Source organism: Eschscholzia californica, unplaced genomic scaffold, assembly GCF_041429995.1.
Source record: "Eschscholzia californica isolate CP2 unplaced genomic scaffold, dmEscCali1.0.p SCAF_4, whole genome shotgun sequence".
Lineage (NCBI taxonomy): Eukaryota > Viridiplantae > Streptophyta > Magnoliopsida > Ranunculales > Papaveraceae > Eschscholzia > Eschscholzia californica.
In genome coordinates, this window is record NW_028238461.1 from 49612156 (window position 1) to 49633201 (window position 21046).

General features: G+C 35.5%; 3 protein-coding genes across 3 annotated transcripts; 1 reads left to right on the forward strand and 2 right to left on the reverse strand.

Moving 5' to 3' along the window:
* Positions 1-3639: 3639 nt before the first annotated feature.
* LOC147545657 (F-box protein At2g23160-like) lies at positions 3640-5494 on the reverse strand. The gene is made up of 2 exons (XM_086634737.1): positions 5397-5494; positions 3640-5324 (listed from the first exon to the last, which is right to left on the reverse strand). The coding sequence occupies exon 2, from the start codon at positions 5296-5298 to the stop codon at positions 3826-3828; it is 1473 nt and encodes a 490-aa protein (XP_086490863.1). The 5' UTR covers positions 5299-5324; positions 5397-5494; the 3' UTR covers positions 3640-3825.
* Positions 5495-9743: 4249 nt separating this feature from the next.
* LOC147545658 (UDP-Glycosyltransferase superfamily protein) lies at positions 9744-11805 on the forward strand. Its single transcript, XM_086633345.1, has one exon. The coding sequence runs from the start codon at positions 10076-10078 to the stop codon at positions 11558-11560; it is 1485 nt and encodes a 494-aa protein (XP_086489471.1). The 5' UTR covers positions 9744-10075; the 3' UTR covers positions 11561-11805.
* A 1081-nt stretch (positions 11806-12886) lies between these two features.
* On the reverse strand, positions 12887-17746 carry JMJD5 (2-oxoglutarate (2OG) and Fe(II)-dependent oxygenase superfamily protein). Its single transcript, XM_086633346.1, has 6 exons — positions 17172-17746; positions 15572-15779; positions 14311-14445; positions 14078-14221; positions 13451-13543; positions 12887-13275 (listed from the first exon to the last, which is right to left on the reverse strand). Exons 1-6 carry the CDS (start codon positions 17642-17644, stop codon positions 13087-13089), a joined length of 1242 nt encoding a protein of 413 aa, XP_086489472.1. The 5' UTR covers positions 17645-17746; the 3' UTR covers positions 12887-13086.
* Between the last annotated feature and the right edge of the window lie 3300 nt (positions 17747-21046).

Sequence of the window (21046 nt, forward strand, 5' to 3'; positions counted from 1 at the left end):
AAACAAATAAAGCAAAAATGTCTAAGTAAGAAATTAACACTAAACTAATGAACAAACAAGCAACCGATATCCTAACTACTAAACCTATCCCCGGCAGCGGCGCCAAAAACATGATAGGCCTAAAAATAGGTCTATTCCCGCAAGTATACGGGGTCAAGTTATAGTATTTATAATAAGATCGAGTATCGTCCCAAGGGATAAGTAGGCAATTTCGGATATTGACGGTAAGTTTAGCCCAATAATCAAAATGTCAATATCTAACTTAGACTAAAACACACACACACCCCACTCATAAATTTGATGATTGATTTGGAAAAACTAAGAAAATAAATAAAACTAACTAAACGATCTATAAGAAAGAGGTGAGAAGATATCTAAGATTATGAAATCCACCGCACAATTTCACTTTATAAAACAAACACTTAATTACTTAAATCTCTTTTGTATTTACTCGGGATCGAATGTAATGAACTATTTGGATTCCGGATGATGTTCTAGTTAAAACAATTTTATAATTACTAATTCTAATTGTCTACCTTATAGAGATTCGGATTGTTAAACTATTATTCATCATCTAAAAAGCATACTCCATCTAACAACTTAACGAAAGTATGAAATATCTAATTATGAGGCATGAGTAATGGAAAGAAAATCCAATCCATATAGATAAACAATCAATAGACATTAAAGCACATCAAAGGATTTAATTAATCAAGAACAAGTATTATAAAGATCCAAAATGGGTTTCATTCACAACCTTAGATTGCTAAATTAACTATACATGGAATCTAGAAATAACATTCATTGACATTGTAAAATAAATGAAAATACTAAGAAATTAATGGAAAGAAATCACCAAGAATGTCCAATTCCATATCCCCATGTATCTCCATTTTATCCAAGATTTGCTCCATTTATGCTCAAGAATTTTACTCCAAGAAATCAAAGTAATAGCTATTTTATTGCCACCCAAATAAGAAAAAGAAAGAGAAGGAAGAAATTAGATGTAGAAAGAAGTTAGAAAGAAGAGATGAAAGGGGATAAAGATGATAGAAGAATATGAAAGAAAGAAGGAGATGACTATTAATGGAAGAATAATAGTGGTAGAGAAGAAGTAGTAGTGGTAGTAGAGAAAGATAGAAAAAGAATAGAATAGATGGATTAGGTTGGAGAAAGAAATAGGTAATAGAGAAGAGGGATTAGGTAAGAAGAGGTGGTATGGGAATAGAGAAGAAGGGATATAGAGAAGAGGGATTGAGAGGGTTTGCAAGTCTAGGTTTTAATGGTTTTAATGGAGGAGAAAGGTGTGTTATATAGGGTTAGGGTTTTGGTTGGGGTTAAATGGTAAAAAAGAATAAAAGAGGGGTTATTTCTGGAATAATGGGTGAAAAGGGAAGTTTCCGAGCAGCTAGCAAGGTGCCATGTGTCAGCTATGAATTGGGAGGGAGAATCTGGCCGTTAGGGTGTAAGAACACGCGGCTACAGTGCTTTTTGGTTGCTAAAATGACGTGCGGCAGCAGCTAGTGACCATCGGATGACAATCCCGGATCTGGATGGTCGGGGCATGGACATGCGTCCGGGAGCAACCTCATACGCAACTTCGGGTAACACGGAAACACTAATAAAAGGGCCAGATCCACAGCAGCCGTCCGATCTCAAAAACGCGGAAGGGAGCGGTCAAGATTAAAACGTTGAAGTGGGACTACCGAAGCAAGTTACTGCGCGCTCCACCGGATCAGGCCTATAGGGTCCACTTCGATGCTTAGCGGAAACACGGGATTTAGATGCACCAGCCTCCATAGCGCGCCACGTTTCTTCCTCCATACCGCGTGCCCGAATGTCCACCGAAAGTCTCCCACCTAGTCAACAACATTTGACTAAACTTTGACTTTGATTTATTCCTTCATCCGGACTCCGATTTGACTTCCGTTTTCTCCTACGGGCTCGTCTCGACCTCTACTTTTCAACCACACACTGACCTTGACCAAATTACCAGAATGTCCTTGACTCAACATGACCAAAATACCCTTCATGCATCTTTTCCTCGTTTTTAACCGTTTTTCACACCTAACTCTGCAAAAGACACCTAATTAAGAAAATCAACCATTTTATTATAATAAAGACTCGAAATCGACTAACTTGGCTAAATTAAACGACTCAGATGGGGCATTTTCATGACCCATCACCTCCACCTCCACCTCCACCGCTCCAAGCCTCCACCTCCACCATTCTTTACAAACCCTTAAGGCTTAGACTTCGTTCACCAGATTACCACTCCCACTCACCGTTCACCAGTCAGTCACCGCGAGTCCACGACAAATCTCGTCGAAGATTCTCCGACCACCACACCTTCTCTGATAAGCGCAATGGTTAGTAATTTGAAGTTCTTAACCAAAGTCCCAAGCTTTATATCTCTAATCTTCTGATCTATAAGATGGTTACAAACCTCAAGATGAAATTTCAGCGGATAAACCGAGGATCTACGGATCAAATGGGGCGAATTGAAGCTTTAAAACTTCACTTTAGGATCTGATTTGTATATAATTTTTTGTTTTTGTTTTTTTATGTTAAATGACGTAAGTCAAGGGTTGAATCATGTATTGTATCTCTGGAACTCATTTGTATTTCGTTTTTTTTAGTTATGTTAAATGATGTAAACGAAAGATTGAATCATGTATTGAAAAAGATTGAATGATGTAAATGGATGAAATTTAGTTTAATTTTTGCTATTTTAAATTAATTTTATTTATTAGTATTACTATTATTTTTTTGTTCAAAAAGCCCTCGACCAGTCCGCCCGAGCTCGTAAGAGCCCGAGCGGGCTCGCGGGCGGAACTGGGCCGCGAGTACAAAGATGTTCATATTTGTCCGACCCGAAATGCGTGATAGTCGATCAAACAGAATACTATCGAGCCTGATCTGCCCGTGTCCGCAAATCAAGTGTCCGAGTCCGACTGAACCCGCCCGATTCCTACCCCTACCTATACCTGCATGATTCCCACCTCTAACAGTGAACTTGTTGTGAGATAGGTAAGAAACCTAGAAAACTGACAATTTTAAGAACAATATTTATTTAGCCATAACAAAACATATATTGTTTTTTTCTTGTTGAGGAAATAAAACATATATTGTTAGGGCATTACTTATTTTTCGGTAGCAAAACATATATAGCTAGGATGTTATATATTATGTCACAGTTAACATATTTTCTCGAAAAATCTATAACTTATATTCAAAAATGAAAACTCTAATCCTGTAAATTTTTTTTTTGAACTCTCTAATCCTGTAACTTTTTTTTTTGTTGAAATCTCTAATCCTGTAACTTAGTAATTTAAATTTAAAACCTAGAAAACTATAACCTATAAAGGAACACTAGCTGGATCTTAGAGCATTAACCCACCAAGTTACATAAAATATTGTACAATTCTTGTTTTTATTCTGAAATTTAATCAATAATACATCATGGGACAGCTTGTAGCATGACTACCTGACACAAATATGAAATTTAGTCAATAAAACAAAATACCATTTCGGCCTGTCATCGACTTCGACTTGCAGCTCCCGCATCATTTCCGATTAGAAATGAAAAAATTACTTACTAAAAAAATGTGGTCAAGCGATTCAAGAGAGAGAGAGATGTATAAAGAAAATAGATCCCATTTATTCAAATTATTTTCTCAAAAACAGTAGGTTATAGGGAAAGGATGCAAACATAAGTTAAATAGAAGGAAACTAAAGTACTAACTTATTTGAAACGAAATGCAGACATAAGTTAAAAAGGAAGACAAATAAAGAGACAGTGATGATTACTCGGCGAGTATGGTGTCAAAGAGCACTATGATTGTTAACGTATAAAAGACTTTCGGAGAAAGTAGTAGAAAACCAAGGGCATAGTTGTGGATCTGAGAATGACAATCCACTTACATCAACCTCTGTCCAAGTACCCTTCTTCCAATTGTAACAATAAATAGAAAAACATTTCTTCTTCTTCTCCACATCAGAATAAGGTAATGTTACGAGAATCTTGTCGTCCGACCCTATGAAAGTATGAAACTCGAGAGGACGATTGTTCATCACGTTGTCAAGCAAGGTGATACAACTCACTTCACTCCATCTCCCGCTCTTATGAGAAGAACTAGTAGACGTTCCAACGATCTTCTCATCCTTGTCCTTGTAATCATCATCTTCATATATATACATGTTGAACATACAATTGTCCAGTTTAACTATCATAGCTAGATTCCCATCTACTTCAAATAACTGAGCATTGTCTTTGAAACGTGAATAGACGTTGAGAACCCGAGGTCGATCAAGGATAAAATCGGGAATTGTGATGGTTCTAAACTTTTCACTTCCTACATCAAAAGCCACTAAGCATACAGGGCGGTAACGACCACGGTGACCACCTCCCCACACCCAATGATCGAGAGTATCATTGGACCAGTAAATAACACCATTCACATAAACATAATAATTATTTAGTAAATATGGTGGGATGTCTTTGATCCTCCTCCATCTATTATGGTGTCCTATGGTCAAAACCCCACAGACAAAAGACTTAAAGTAGTGAGGAGCTAAAAGTATGGTGAAGACACATACCAATTTGTGTTCATTGGTGGCAGGATCAAAACCAAATGCGTTAAGGTTTGGGAAAATGACACGTTCTTCACCTACGAGTATCATCGACGATGATTGAAACCAAGGCGACACTTCTCCTGTACTGATATTGCGTACACGAGCAACATGCTTTCTGCGCGAGTCAACGAGGCAAATTAAGCCGTTTACAGGTTTTGAAATGAGATTGTAAGATGACGAGTCTACCTCCTTACTTACTGTGTCAACAACTAATTTTATTTTTGTATTGTCTTCTTCTTCTTCCTCTTCAAACAAGAAGTAAGCTGTAATGTGGAACTCCTTATATGGCCAAAAGTCCAAGTATTCAGAATCATCTATTGAAATCTTTGGTGGGTGTGGTTGATCAGGAACAACCATAAACAGACGAGGGGAAAGGCGTGATTTAGAACGGGTGAGGTGTAAATCAATGAATTGTTGATCTTTTTGGATTAAGGTACACCATCTTTTAGAAACAGTCTTGAAACGGGCAAGGGACTTAACCGGAAGTCTGTTTAGTATCTCAAATTCTAAACAATCATCATCAATACTACTACCAATTCGATAATGTGGTGGTGATGTTATAGAAGTAGTAGTAGTAATACCTTGTCCTCTGGAAATCTTCTTGCCATTATATCTATTACTAACCTTCTTCTTCTTCTTCTTTTTGTTTGACCGCCTCCCCATGATTATAGTTCTTTTTTTCTTTTACACTACAAAACCCTAAGTATTAGGAGAAAATCTAATAAATTAGGAGAACAGCATAATCATCATCAGTCACTCACCTTTCTATGAACCAACCACCCGAGTTGTGAGAGAGTATAAAGAGAGAGAGAGAGAGAGAATCAGTTCCATGAACAAAGTAATTCAGGCTGTTAGGTCTGGGAATCGGAGGACGGGTTGGGGTCTTATTTGCCAAGGAATTTTCAATCTTAACCCTCGGTTTTCTACTGGGATTAGATTAAACCTGGTTCCTTAGTGTTTGCAGTGGGTCCATAGGCATTCACCTTTTTTTTAACTCAGCCCATTTCTCTCTCAAAAAGTATACTCAACCCACCTCAATGAGATTCCTACTTGAACCGCATGTGAGAGAAACAAGAGTTTATCTCTCCTCTCATATGTTCAGTCACGTGAAGAGAGACTCTTTTTATGTCTATTTTGGCGAGATTACTCACTCAAAATCTTCATATTTGAAGAAAGGCGGTTCAAAAAAACCTAAAATCTAAACCATTTGCATTGGAAAGTTCAAGTTGTTTGTGAATGAACAAACTATCTAGATCAGGGGCGGAACCAGGATTTTAAGTTAGCCTCGGCAGACTATTTACTTGAATGTAATTCGAATTTTCTAACAGAAAATTTACTAAAAAATAAGTTCTACTATTACATGTTTCTTAGTTTAGCTGCAATATAGGACAAGTGTTCAACGAACTCCTGGAATCACTCATATCACATATATCTTCCAAGTAAAAAGTTTAAAATGGCGTCGAGAAAAATAGACAAAAAGGTAAAATCGGATGAAAGTGCAAAGGACCTTTACTTTTTGCCCTATGTCTATGAAAACCTTTAGCATTCTCCAACATCCTATATATTATCACTATCAAGATAACGATAAAACGTCATTGTTAGGATGAGTTGTACCATGGTTGGTTGTAGAAGCCATTGAGTTAAAGACTAAAACCAAATAGAAAATTTGATGAATAATAAAAAAAATGAAACGAGAATAACAAGAATTCGCTGAAAGGAATATGCATGATAAATGACAAAAGAATGAATAATTTATTGATAACTTCTTCAATACTAATGTTATGAAGTCTTGTGGATGTAACAGATTTCTTCTTTCTCTACTATTCTTAGAAAATTAACGTCACCCTTTTTATGGATGTATGAACCGTTTTCTTCAAAAGTTCTCAAACCTCTATGAGGGGCCAAAGGGGATGCTATTTTTGGGTACACCATTTAGTTGGAAAAGGAGGCGAATTCCCTCTTTTCCTAAGTTGTAGTTTTTTTTATAATGATAGACGGGAGAAGCCCGAACCGAATACCATGAAATAAGAATAAAAAAACAGCAAATAAATCAAATGACATCATTTCATTAGCCGCACCGTTTCATCATTATAAACGATTTGCTCTCCCAAACTATAATATACACTACAAGGTTACAAACAATGTTTGAAGAATGAAGTCACTATTTTATTTGTTACAAAAGATTCAAGACTTTAGAGGTAGGTTGGAATTTACCATGAAAATAAAGAAACTCATTACTAGTAAACCTAAAATAAGCCCTAACCCTAATTTAACTACCTTGAGTTTCATTTTCAATCTAATTCCCAATCTCCCACGAGCCTTTAAATCAAAAAGTAGATAAATTCATAAACCCTATCTCACTATTTTTGACACGTTGCAGGAAATCATAAAGAGAGAAAGTGGAAAAACTTACTCTTAAAAATATATTATGGATTGAAGAGTATAATTAACTTAAGAAGATCAAACATTGAAATTTTGGAGATCAAGCTTTCATGATTCGTGAATCATGAATCGAAGTCAAGAAAGTAATGCCTTACACAAAAAACTCACGATCTATAGTTTGACCGCGAACTATTCTCAATTTTTCCCTCTCCAAAAATCGGCTCAATTGAAAAAAAGGTTTGAACCTTAACATGCCAAATTACCCCTATCTCTCTCAAAATATTACAAAATCCAGCACGGGCCATTGGCCAGACTGGTCTTCACATCAGTCCATCCCTGATCTAGACCGAATGGTTGAGATATGTCTCGATCTATCTAGTCAGAGACATAAAGACCAAGTACTGGACTTCAACCTGATTTATAACAGTCTTGGGCTCTTCCATTTTGCTTTTCCAAAACTCCACCATTTATCTTCGGAACCTCACCCTTTTTTTCGAAAAAAAATCGCCGATTGACAACCTCTGGTCGACAAACTTCACCCAAACATTTTTAAGGACACTTTCCATTATGTTTTAAGGACACTTAATCTTGTTTATCATAAACAAATATTTATTCTTATGTGACCTGATTATATAAAAAACACGAGCACCAAGCATAAATATTGACACCTTTAATGGCTACTGTCAACCGGACATTCGCCGATTTTTTATGCTTATGTTTCAAGTGTAGTTTTTTTTTTCAATAAGAGTAGTTCTCTTCTATTATTTAAATCTAGTCACTATTCAATACTTTTCTCAATAGTATTTGAAAATGACGAAGATTAACAAGAAGAAGAAAGATCAAAACAAGAGTGATTTGTTGAAGAAATCAAATGATAAACTCTTAAATGATTTCAAGCATTTCAAGTGTCACAAGTTCTCCACGACATGAAATTTATGTACATCAATGGTCATTTACATGAAGCTCTGTTTGAGATGTTCAAACCAAGAGAAATTGAAAAGCTATTAGAATGGGGGGAAAAGAATTCATGGATTTCTTTATTAGAATAGTTATATAGTCCATGTTTATCTTGAAAGTAGATTTATAGTTTTCCAATATTTGATTTGCTAAATGATGCACATCAAGTGCTCGATAAAATGTGTCAAAGAAATCATGCTTAATCTCAAAGATGGTCTTCTTTTGATGTTTTTGAAAACATGTTTGTGGGTTCGTTAATGGCGAAAGAGTTCATTCTCTTAGTTCATTTGCTCATACTTCTTATATCCAAGTTGAGAACTCTCAAACTATTGTTCCTTAGTTTTCATAAAATCAAATGAAGAGGGGATAAGAGAAAAGAGTATAAAGAAGAATTGACGTGGGAAAGATCAAGAATGATGATTGCTAGTGTTTGAAAAAGGATAAAATTAATAAGACCAAGGGTTTGCATTTTATAACATTGATGATGAAATACTAATCATGTGTGAGAGCTATTAAAACCAAGGGAGGAAGAACTCCACCCAAAACCTGACAATGGTTTATAATTGTCAACTTTCTCTTTAACTAGAGATCATACCTGGCAATGGTGCCAACTTTTCTTCAAATGGAGAAAATAAAACAACAAACAACAACAAAAATCAACATCAACAACAACATAGCAACCTCACAATTATGGCTCCATATCAATAACAAGTCAAAATCTGCAATTTGTTTTTTTTTGCAAACTCATTATTTTTTCACTAACAAAAGTCATTTGTTTGAGGAGGAATATTAAAATAGTTATATAGTCCCACATTGTGTAATTGTTAAAACTTCTCTCTCGTACTACTCTTTATAAAGATCTTATGTAATAGCTAGGAATATCAATTCAATCAATACAATTCTCTTTTTTTACAGTCTATTATTATAAATATGAGTAATTGCATATAATAATGGAAGAATCGGATTTGAGATTTTGAAGAATCACTCTCAACCTCTTTTCTTTAGTATGGCTTCTCATCAGATGATAAACAAATATTTATTCTTATATGACCATATTATATAAAAACATTACTTCTTCCTGTAATGAAACCAAAATTATCTATATTTATGAATAAATGGCTCAAATATACCAAATACAATTTTTTTTAATATGTGACTTAGATTGGATAATAATATTAGGCTGCGAAGAGGTTATTACATCATAGTCTAACGTAGCAAAAGTAAAATTTAACATACAGTTACTGTGTTCTCTATAATCTCTGCATTAAGGTCAAAACAAGAATTTGATTATGTGTACTAAAAAATATAGTTGAAATGATAACAAGAATCCGAAAATACAGAAGTATAAAAACGTGACATTTCGATATCCAAAGTGCTTTATTGTGTCTAGAATTACAATTCATCAAGGTTTATTTTTATTAGATACATGGGTAGGCAAGGGCTTCCATGGTAAGAGGGAAAATGTAACTAGTAACTGATGTTTTACAATTTCGAAATGTAAACTATTGTTCAACTTGTTTTTAGTTTGTTTGCTCTTTCTAGAAATCTCAATTTTGAAATCTGAATACAATCTACGTGTAATTTTACTCGTTTGCTCTCTTTTTATCGTTCTGGATAGACTTTAATAAGAATCTTTATATCCAATTCATTTGTTTCATCGAGAATAACAAGTCTAGATTTGGGGATAAGACTTATTCGAAGATGTGATTTTATTTTAGAGATAAATACAAACAAGAACTCAAAATACATAATTGGCCACACTTAAACAAAACTCAGATTCAAATCTTTATAAAAAATAAACAACAAAAGGAATCACAATCTTTTAACAAAAAAAAAAAACAAAAGGAATCACAATACTCACATTTTAATCGCTTAAAAAGATTGCAATATTTGTACGGAATATCCCTTTAGACATTCCATGTGCACATCCTCGTGAGTTGCACGTAATATAATAGTACGTATAATAATGTGGCAGTCGTCTCTTTTCTGTAAACTATATTTTATAAATAATACAATGTTTACGAGTTAAAAAAGAATCAGAATATCCTCATCTCTCTCTCTCTAGTTTTGTAACCTCAGTTTCTCTCTGGTGTGTTCATCAATGGCCCAAAGAAAAGAAACCATTGTCATGTTTCCATTCATGGCTCAAGGTCATATAATCCCATACTTAGCTTTAGCACTTGAGATTGAACAAAAATTTGGTTACTCTGTTATCTTCATTAACACCCCACTCAACATTAAAAAACTTGAACCAACTCTCCCACCCAACTCTTCAATTCACTTACTCTCACTACCCTTCTCCAGCTTAGATCATAATCTCCCACCAAACTCTGAAAACACAGATGTTCTTCCATATGAACTTATCCTCAATCTTCTTCAATCTTCACTTTCACTTAAACCTTCCTTTAATTCTCTCATCTCAAATCTCATCAATCAAGATCAAATTCATCCTCTTTGTATCATTTCTGATATGTTCTTTGGATGGGTATCTGAGATTGCTAAAAGATTTGGTATTTTTCATTCAACTTTTCTTTCTGGTGGGGCTTATGGTATGGGAGTTTATTATTCTATGTGGATAAATCAACCTCAAATTAAAACAGATTTAGATGAATTCTTACTTCCTGATTTCCCTAAACTTACTAAAATTCATAGATCTCAATTAGCTAGAAATCTTTCAGAAGCAACTTGTACTGATCCTTGGTCAATTTTCAATGTTCAAGAACTTCCACTCTCTCTAAAAGCTGATGGGTTTTTGATAAATACAGTTGAAGATTTGGAATCAACTGGGTTGGATTATTTTAGAAAGAAAACAGGAAACCCTGTTTGGGCAATTGGACCTGTTAATTATTCATTAACAAACAAAGCTAGAATCAACGAAGTTCAAGAACAAACTGGAATTAGTTCTGATTTTTGTATCAAATGGCTTGATAATCATAAGAAAGATTCTGTACTTTTTGTTTCTTTTGGGTCTCAGAATACAATTTCAAGTTCACAATTGATGGAATTAGCAATTGGGTTAGAGAAAAGTGAGAGAAATTTCATTTGGGTAATTAGGCCACCATTAGGGTTTGATATAAATGGTGAATTTAAGGAAGAATGGTTACCAAAAGGATTTGAAGAAAGGATGAAGGAAAAAAACAGGGGATTATTAGTTAGAAAATGGGCACCTCAATTAGAGATATTAGGGCATGAATCAACATCTGTTTTTTTGAGTCATTGTGGGTGGAATTCAACTTTGGAAAGTTTGAGTTTTGGGGTTCCAATAATTGGATGGCCAATTGCAGCTGACCAATTTTATAATGTGAAATTTTTGGAAGAAGAAGTTGGGGTTTGTGTTGAAATTGCTAGAGGGAATAGATGTGAGATTAAACATGAAGATGTAGTTAGATTGATTGATTTGGTCATGAGTGATGGGAGTAAAAAGGGTGAGGAGATGAGAGAGAAAGCTTCTAAAATTAGAGAGATGATTAAAAATGCAATTACAAGTAATGGAGATGAAGGTTGTAAAGGCTCTTCTATAAAAGCTTTGGAAGATTTCTTTGAAATGGCATTATCGACGAGGAAAAAGAAGAGAGAAGAAAAATAAGACAAAATTCTAATTTAAGTTGGGTTGGGTTTAGTTATATGACAAAAGCCCTTACAAAGGTTCTGAAATAAAGACATCATGAACAATATGGCTTGTGTTAGAATTAGTTTGATGTAAGGTCTATGTTTATTTAGCTATGTATAATTACATTTGTTTAATGTTTAGGTCTCTCATTTGTTATGTTTTACCTAGTGATTTTTTGTTGAAAGTAATAAAGTGGTGAAGTAATTGGGTTTCCACTTAAACTTTTATCATTCAAAAAAGAAAAGTTAGGTTGATGTAGCTCAAGAGGCCTCTCTTCCAATCTTGGATAGGCAAATGGGTCCAACCAACTCCCTCGAGTGAGTAATTCTTTACAAAAATGATTTGGAGACTTCTTAAAATATACTCCTCAGTGTACTCTCCTTCACAGGACAATGACATTTTGGTCTTCTTCAATCTAATAAAAACTTTGAAAAGATTAAAATGACTTCGTGCTCTGAAGAGAGTGAGGGGAGTAAATGGAGGAGTATGCCCTAGCAGTCCCCTATCAGCTCTGCTTTCTTTAGCAAAATAATTGAGCTGCTGATTTCTGACCAAAATCTAATAAATGGACCAATGAGAATGGTTGGTAAACTTTCTCTCTCCAAACACGTGTTTTTTTCTATCTGTTCATTTTGATTGGGGTTTGTCATTTTTAGCTGGCAGTATCAAAGTGGATTTCTAATTTTCTATATAAAAAAACAGTTCACTTCCATTGATTTCCCTACCAACCACGAGATGATGACCGTGGACAGCCCTAAATCCGTCCAGTTAATCAACGTGTTAAAATTGAAAAAAAAGATTCCTCTGTTTTTATTCAGACCTATAGATCCATAAGTTGTCATGTCGTTCTCATGACACAACAATCAAGTTATGGGACATTAGATTTTTTTTCGAGATTAATTTATGGGACATTAGACTTGGGAAAACAATGACAAACTCTCACACACCATAAGAAATTGGTTAATTCAATGGCACTTCATCCAAAAGAGAAAATCAGCTGAAAACAAAAAAAAAAAAAAAGAAATTCAACCTTAAGGTAGTCTCTTTTCTTTGGCCTACTTCATTCATTTAGTGCATCTTGTTCAAGACAAGATTACTATTGTTGATACCGAAGACGGACTGAAATAGGTCACTAACTGTGAGATTTAGAGAGAGGAAATCCATCGAGAGAGAAAGAGAGAGTTGACAAATTTCATCTCAGTTGTTGAAGATAATTTCCGACTGTCGGCTCCAAGCTATTTCCCTGAAGTCATCGTGTTAGAGCGAGCGAAGGAGCAAGAGAAAGAGAGAGAAACTGGAATCTCAAGTGTTAATATCCTCTGAACCCTTGGTAAAAGATAATAAGTTCAACAGGTAGTCTATAAATGTTAGTACAAAACCAACGGGCACCCCATGGAATTGGCAATAGACATTGTTTGGTCTTTTAGTAAATTATAGCTCCCCCTTGTTCCATAATGCCAAATATTTCCAAGTACAATATAGCAAATTTGGTCTTTGCTTTCTCAAGGAATTTCTAAGTTGTTTTCTGAGTTACTCCACCAAAAACTAACCGAGAAACTTGTCGTAAGAGATTTGACATAGTGCCACCATTTTGGAGGGATATAAAGCATCTCACCTTCCTCCAAGACACAGTCCATAAACTCCAATTCTTCTGCCTTCTGAAATTCCTCCTTCAGATTGTCCAGATCCACCTGAAATTAAGGAAACCCGATCAAGTTCCTAAGTGCAAAATATAAGCATACACAACTAGTCCGAAATGAAGTATTTCGTTATTACTGAATTACGACATTCACTTCTCAAGAGAAACAAGATAAACCATTTCCAGATCAACGATAAAATCATAATGCGTCAACAGAACCCGTTTACCTGACTTGAATTGCGAAGCATGGATTCAGAATGAGGGTACAGTTCATCTGATATTGAAGCAGAATAAAGTCTTATATATTTCTTCCCAACAACCTGCACATAAAACGAAGTAAGGCATAATCATGCAGGATAGTCGATACAACCAACTACATAGTGATATGTATGTTACCAAGCACTAGTTAAAGTCAATTTGATTGAATTGTGATGCCTACCATAAAATATCAAAATTTTATTTAATACCGTTCCCTTTTTCATAAAGAATTTTGGTCCTTTATCTTACGGCAAATTTTAAGATGACGCTTATTACACAGAAAACCGTTACAACATCCATAAGCACTCCAAGAGAGAAAATAAGGTGGGCAGCAAAACAAAAATACATCTATTTTGGGTAAACTTTGAGGACATCATTCCGCAAATAAAGACAATATAAATTTCATCAAGTTTCCTTTTCTGTGATACTTCAGCAGTTAAGCGACAGTTTTAATTACATTACGATAGTTTAAGTGCAAAGGAACTATGGCACAGCAAAAAACATATCTTTAAAATCGGACCACAAATTTTTTTTCAAGAAAAATAAACAGCACCGTGCTTCGTTTAGTAATTGTGTACATCAAAATTTTGAAATACCTGAGCAAAAAGATTGTGATGTGGATCATGGTGCAATGGTGTCACTGTTCCCGCTGGACCAAACCACGCGTTAATAGGCCTAAGCTCGCCACCACCAGCAAAGCAGTAGTCAGGAACACAAATGTCCCCTTGTAGTTCTTGAATCTACCGAACAAGACTGACGTAAATAAATCAAACAGTGCATACAAACTACTACATCACAGAAAAATGCAGATAAAAGGCAATATATATACCTGATCAAACAGAGGGTGCTGAGCAAGATATGTGGTACGAGAATTACTACACTGATTAGACTGAATCCTCTCGAGAAACTGAGAAAATGTGATGAGCTCTTGCTTCCACTCAGAACACAGATAATCTTTTCCAACCTGAAAATTATATATGTTTTAGTTAGGCTATTTGAGCACAAAAGAGAAGTCAGAAAAAGAGTGAAGGTAGGTACCCGTTCCACTGACGCTTCAGCTAGTTACTTGGAAAGTATATGATAGATAATTTCTACTACAAGTAATCGATGTAAAACAGATAATAAATACCAGAGTGAGCTGTACATTTAGACTCACAAATTTATGTGCCAGTCCGCACAATCCATCCCATCAGTATTTGAGATCCTTCTTGCCCTAGCTATTGTCATTCAGTGTTATAACTTATATCATGGTCACACAGTTCTTGATAAATATTCTTCACTAGCAAGCATAGTTTAGGCTTTTCCGTGAATAAGATGCTGGGAAACAAGCATTCATATGTTACGGAAAGAATTATTGTCATGGCAGAGGCACTTGTATGACGAGCTTATTGTAGTAAGGTAAATAACTCCAAGAGTAGCAGAACCAATCGTTTTAATCAATTTATACAGAATTTAATTTTTTTGTATTGTATACATTTTGCATGTAGCACACATACATTAGCACCACGTGGCATGTGAATGTGATTATATCTTATATCTACACCATTGCAATCTGATTCTACTTACGTCATTTTTGTGCAAAATTGGATGTCAAGACGACTTCCAGTAAAAGTAAAAATGGTCACTAAAACACGATGTGTTACAATAGCCAAAAAAACATATTTCGTCAAGTATTTTTATAGAACCTCCTAGTATCTGACATTCTGACTAGATAAAAACATATTTTCTAAACTTATGAGCTTTTTAGATATAACATGGACTGTCCTTATATTTTATTTTGTCATCCTTCCTATCAAAGACTCTTCTTTCGCAGTAAACCACCAATCCACCACTGGAATCAAGCAAGACCACCATCCAGAAAACGTCCTTGACCCAAAATATACTCAACCGGCCTTCAAAAAGCGATAGCGAACTCTTTTTTTCAAGCACAAGAACGATCGGGAGAGTTTAGATAGATTTTCATTTTTCTTAGTTTTATAGTAAATTTAAGCTTTCAAACCCGACGAAGATACTTCTCTCAGTCCGCAAGTCAGGGATGCAAACATGAGAGGGACAAATATGAAGACAAACAAATTAAGGAGATTAATTACCTCGACTGGTACTGTACGGTCACCGGCAACCCTTTTCAGATAATCCATATCTCGCCACTTTGTACTGGCAGGCCAATGAGACATGCAGTCACTGATTATAACTGGGGAACCTGGTAAGAAATAATCACAAAGGAATCCCTCCAGCGATAAAGAAGATTTTCTCTCAACCATCTTACAAGACAGTGATCTGTTAGGCAGCACTTGAGGCCTACAAAACGAATAGATGAATAACAATAAGAAAAATGTACGCCGCCATGAGGCATCTTCACGCATGACTATCATACCGAAGGTTTTTAAATTGAATGAGCATAATTAGAGTCAAGAGAGCAAGAAGAAGCTTAGTCACTATGAAAAGGAATTGTTAAAATGGGAGAAACACACATGAGTGACATGACATTACTAAACTGGTAGTCTGGTAACAAACAAGAAAAAATCCAAGACCAGTAATATAGAGCTTTGAGATTACAGGTAGATAGAAGCAATCCTTTGTCAAGCCTGTATCAACTTGGGCAAATACAAACAGCCTATGTTACGGATATTTGAAAGAGTACAAAAATATTGATGCCTGAAAAACTAATAAAACACAACCCATATAGTTCAAGACTTCAAGCCACCTTACGGTGGAGAAATAGTTGGTGCAAACTCCCCACCCTCTTTGCATGTTAGAAAGCTCATTTAACTTGTTTGTCGTACTAGTTTGTATACAAAAGATTCTTTAAATTGACCAGTCTAACTTAATTTTGGTCCGGACAGACCCATTGAAAGGAAACCAAAGAAAGAATGTCAAATAAAGTTCCTTGCACCACTCTGTGCCCAGCTTCTTCCACTCAGTATGCCACCCTTCTGTCTCTTCTTTTTTTGTTGATTTTCACAAGTTAAGCTATTTATACCTCAAATGTCCTTTAAGGGTACATCAATTTCACAACATTAAACTGGATATTCTATAATGTACTTTTAATTCTAAAGTATATTGATATTTAGGCTTTTATTCATTTGATTCGACTTTTAAACTAGAATACTAGTAATTGCTTTGTGGTCCTAGTAGTCTATCATTTTTCTTGCAGCTACAATTATGTATTAGATTTTGGACCAGAGAGCCTAATCGGAAACAGTATTATGCTTTTCTTTTTCTAATTATACACCTAAATAAGTATGTCATATTTGGCTAGACGTACGGTAATTTTCTGTTAGAGTGTGTACACTCGATAAAAAGTGGTCTTGTTCTAACTGTCCAAGTCAATCGAACAACATTCTAGATGAATTTTTGTGGCACATTCAACTGTTCAAGTCTAGATAGATCAATCTGGCCAAGGTTCGAACCCATTATAAGAAGATGTTAGATCTAGACCCCATCACCTAAGTAAGTTTGGTGCTAAATACATTTCAACTCATTAACTAAAGGCTCCAATTCGAAGCTTTAGCAACCCCTTCACTATTAAGTCAAAACTAAAACTTTCTAAATTATGAGAAAAAAATTCAGTACAAGTAAACATCAAATTCTTATCACTAATGAAATAAAAAAAATTACTATCAAAGAGAGAGAGAGAGAGAGAGAGAGAGAGAGAGAGAGAGAGAGAGAAAGAAGAAGAGAAGAACGAACCTCACCTCCCCTTGGATCAAATCCGTCTCTACACTAGCAATGTCCTTACCATCAACACGAGAAGAAGATCTGACAGAAACTCTCTGAATAGCAGAATCCAAATCCTTCCGAAGAAGATTACCTCCCATTATTAAACCCATATCAAGAACCCTAATTGCTTCACTAAAATCTCCAGCTTGATAACGATAAATGGCTAGATGAAGACAAGCCATAGAATAAGCATCTCTCCAAACAGGTAATACAGAGTGCCATGGACCGGAGTGAAGTTGCTCCCATGCCATCTCAATAGCAGCTTCCGCCGCTCTTATATCTCCTCCGGCAGCTAGTGCTTCCATGCTAACGTAAGCATATCCTCCTTCTTCGGAGATTTGTCTGATGAGATTTGATCTCTCTGCATCTAACAGAGGTGTCGGAATCTGATCGATATCGGAACTCTCCGTCGGAGATTGTTTGGTTCCCGACGGAGAATCCATTTCATCGCCGCCTTGAAAAAAGGCAAAAGTGGAGGAAGTGATCCTATTGATGTTGGTGGCTTCGTTCCAGATCAGATAGTAGCTTGAGATATTTTTTTGCTTTTGAGTAAATATCTCATTATTGGGCAAAAGAGTCATGAAAAAATATCTGATTTTGTCACAAAGCTGCTAAAAGCACCCCATTTTTGTGCCGTAAGCCCATAAGTGAGCGGCAATGTGGTTTGATTCGGGTCATTTAATTTTACCCGCACTCTATCTTGGCACCCGAATTTAATGATGGGTTTTTTCAACTCATCTTCTCTCTCTCTTTCTATCTTTCTTGCTCTACGATCTTGAGGGTTTTTCAGACAGGTTCGATTTGATAATCCTCATAAAAGCTTTTAGATCGTTCTCACTAAAAGCTTTTGGGGATTGTCGGATCAACTCCACCAATTCTGGTCGGATAGGGGTTGACTCGCCAACCCAGTACCGGTCCTGACTTTTGGGGGGGCCTAGGCGAACATATCGACGGGACCCTTTCTAAAAGCAAAAAATAATGTAGTCCATGGAAGTCAAACCTTAGACCTTTGGTTATCGAATCAACTACTCTACCAACTCAACTATCCAAACAAACTTGATGTATACATACATAAAAGAATACATATAGTAATACGATTCATATATAATGTTAGTATAAATTGGGGGCCTCCTAAACTTGGGAGCCCTAGGCGGCCTAGGTCGCCTGGGCACAGGGCCAGTCCTGCGCCAACCCTAAAGAACTTTCAAATGGAACGATCCGAGAGTTCTTGAGTGGTCTACGAACGAACGAGTCCCAAAAGAAACAATGGGGATGTCGTTCTTGTTGTTTGGTTTTTGTATAAATTATTGAGTTTGTCGATACTACTATCAGATATTCAGATGTAGACGCCCTAAATTTCGGATAATTTGTTCCTTGTCGAATATGAACTCGGATCAGATTTGGATGTTCAAATACCCATTGACTGACTTACTCTCACCTTCACCATTTGTCGAAAAGTGTATGGAGTGAGGCATTGAAAACTGTCAAAAACCCCATTTGAACTTTGGGCTGGAAGAAAATCAAGTTTGAACCTTTTACGAGTTTGGGTTGTCTAACATAGGCGAAATTTTACAATCCAGATATTCGAAAATTATATCCACAAACTGTACGCTAAATGCTAAATTTTTGGAGCTTCAGCAAAACATCAGTTGTTCGAATCATCGGAATTCATATTTTGAAGAAGATATAGACAACTCACATAGTGTTTAACCAGGTGTCTTAGTTAATCTCCCTCGGATCGATGAAGCTACACCGGAAGTTGTCGTACTTGAACCTAATGAGCTGGAATACGTAGCGGCTCATCATAATGAGCTGGAACAAGTAGCAACTCATGTTAATGATCATGTATCATTGAGGAGATCGAGTAGAGCAAGAAGATCAACAATATCTGATGGTTACCATACCTATTTGGCTACAACAGATATTCTTGACATAGATGATCCATCAAGCTTTTCAGAAGCAATGATGGTAATCACTCAAAAGAATGGAAGGAAGCTATAAAATAAGAACTTGAATCCATGAGTAAAAATGATGTTTGAGAACTTAAACCATTACCGGAGGGTGCTAAGATGGGCGGGTGCATGTGGGTATTCAAGACAAAACGAGATGCAAAAGGAAATACAGAAAGATACAAAACTAGACTAGTGGTCAAGGGATACAATTAAAGGGAGGGAATTGATTATTCAGAAATATTCTCTCCAACCTCAAAGAAAGATTGTCTCAGAGCAATAATGACATTGGTATCACATTTTAATCTAGATTTTCATCAAATAGACGTCAAAACAGTTTTTCTTAATGGAGATCTAAATGAAGATATTTACATGGAGCAGACTGATGGATTTAAAGAAAAGGGCAAAGACCACTTGGCATGTAAACGGAAAAATCAATATACGGATTGAAGCAAGCCTCAAGGCAATGGTACTTGAAGTTTGATCAAGTAATTAAATATTTTGGATTCAAGGAAAATCCAATGGGTAGTATATACCTCAAGATCAGTGGGAGTCAATTCATCTTACTAGTACTTTATGTGGATGATATTCTTTTAGCAAACAATGACATCTATTTCTTGCATAAAACCAAGCATTTAATCGAAAAGCTTTGACATGAAAGATTTTGGGGATGCTTCATATGTTCTTGGAATTAAAATTCAAAGGGATAGAGATGTTGGAGTATTGTGTTTATCTCAGAGAGCTTACATTGATAAAATTCTAAAGAGATTTGGAATGGAGAATTGTGCACCATGAGATGTGTCGGTTGTGAAAGGAGATGTTTTCAGCCAACAACAATGCCCGAAAAATGAGATTGAAAAACGACAGATCAATCCTATTGAATATGCAACAACAGTTAGCAGTTTGATGTATGTGATGATTTATACCAGACTTGACATTGATTTTATAGTCGGAATGCTTAGAAGGTTTCAAAAGAATCATGGAGTAATTCACAAGAAGGCAGTTTAGAAGGTTTTTAGATACCTTCGGAGAACAAAAGATTACATGCTCGTGTATAGAATTCTAGTGTCTTGGAAGTTTGTGGATACACTGATTCAGAATTTCTTGTTGTCAGATAGTCTGAAATCTACTTCAGGATATATTTTTATGTTTGTGGGAGGTGCAATATCTTGGAGGAGTGCAAAACAATAACTAATTACGTCATCAACCATGGAATCAGAATATGTTGCGTGTTTTTAAGCTACTCAACATGTTTTATGGTTGAAGAACTTTATTAATGAGTTGTCTATAATAGATTTTGTTCATCGACCGATGAAAATCTATTGTGATAACGTTGTTGCTGTAAGATTTGTGGAGACTGGTAATATGTTGAAGAGAAAGAAATATATCATGATCAAGTATCTCTATGTGAGAGATAAGGACCGAGAAGCCGAGAAAGTCTCATTGTCATCCCCATATTTCAACTAAGCTCATGATTGCAAATCCATTAAATAAAGAACTTCCGCTTAAGATTTATAAAGAACTTGTATCACTCATGGAGTTGTAGAGTCTTTTGTTTGAGAGTATCAGTTGGAATAATGTACTCCCTCCGTCCCAAATTAAGAGTCCACTATTCCTTTTTTGGATGTCCCAAATTAAGAGTCTCATTCTTAATATATCATATAAAATCCCTTACTTTTCCATGAATACCCTTTCTTTGATATGTTTAATATATGGTGCATTAGTTAAGCTAATTAAGATGTTTGACATTTCCCAATACAAAAGTTATGTTTTCTTTGTAATCTTTCAATTACTTAAAAAAAAGTTAATTACTTCAAGAAAAGTTACATGTATTTCTAGAATAGAAATTATAATCCTCCAATTACTTCAAGAAAAGTTGTCAAATAAATAAGGGTT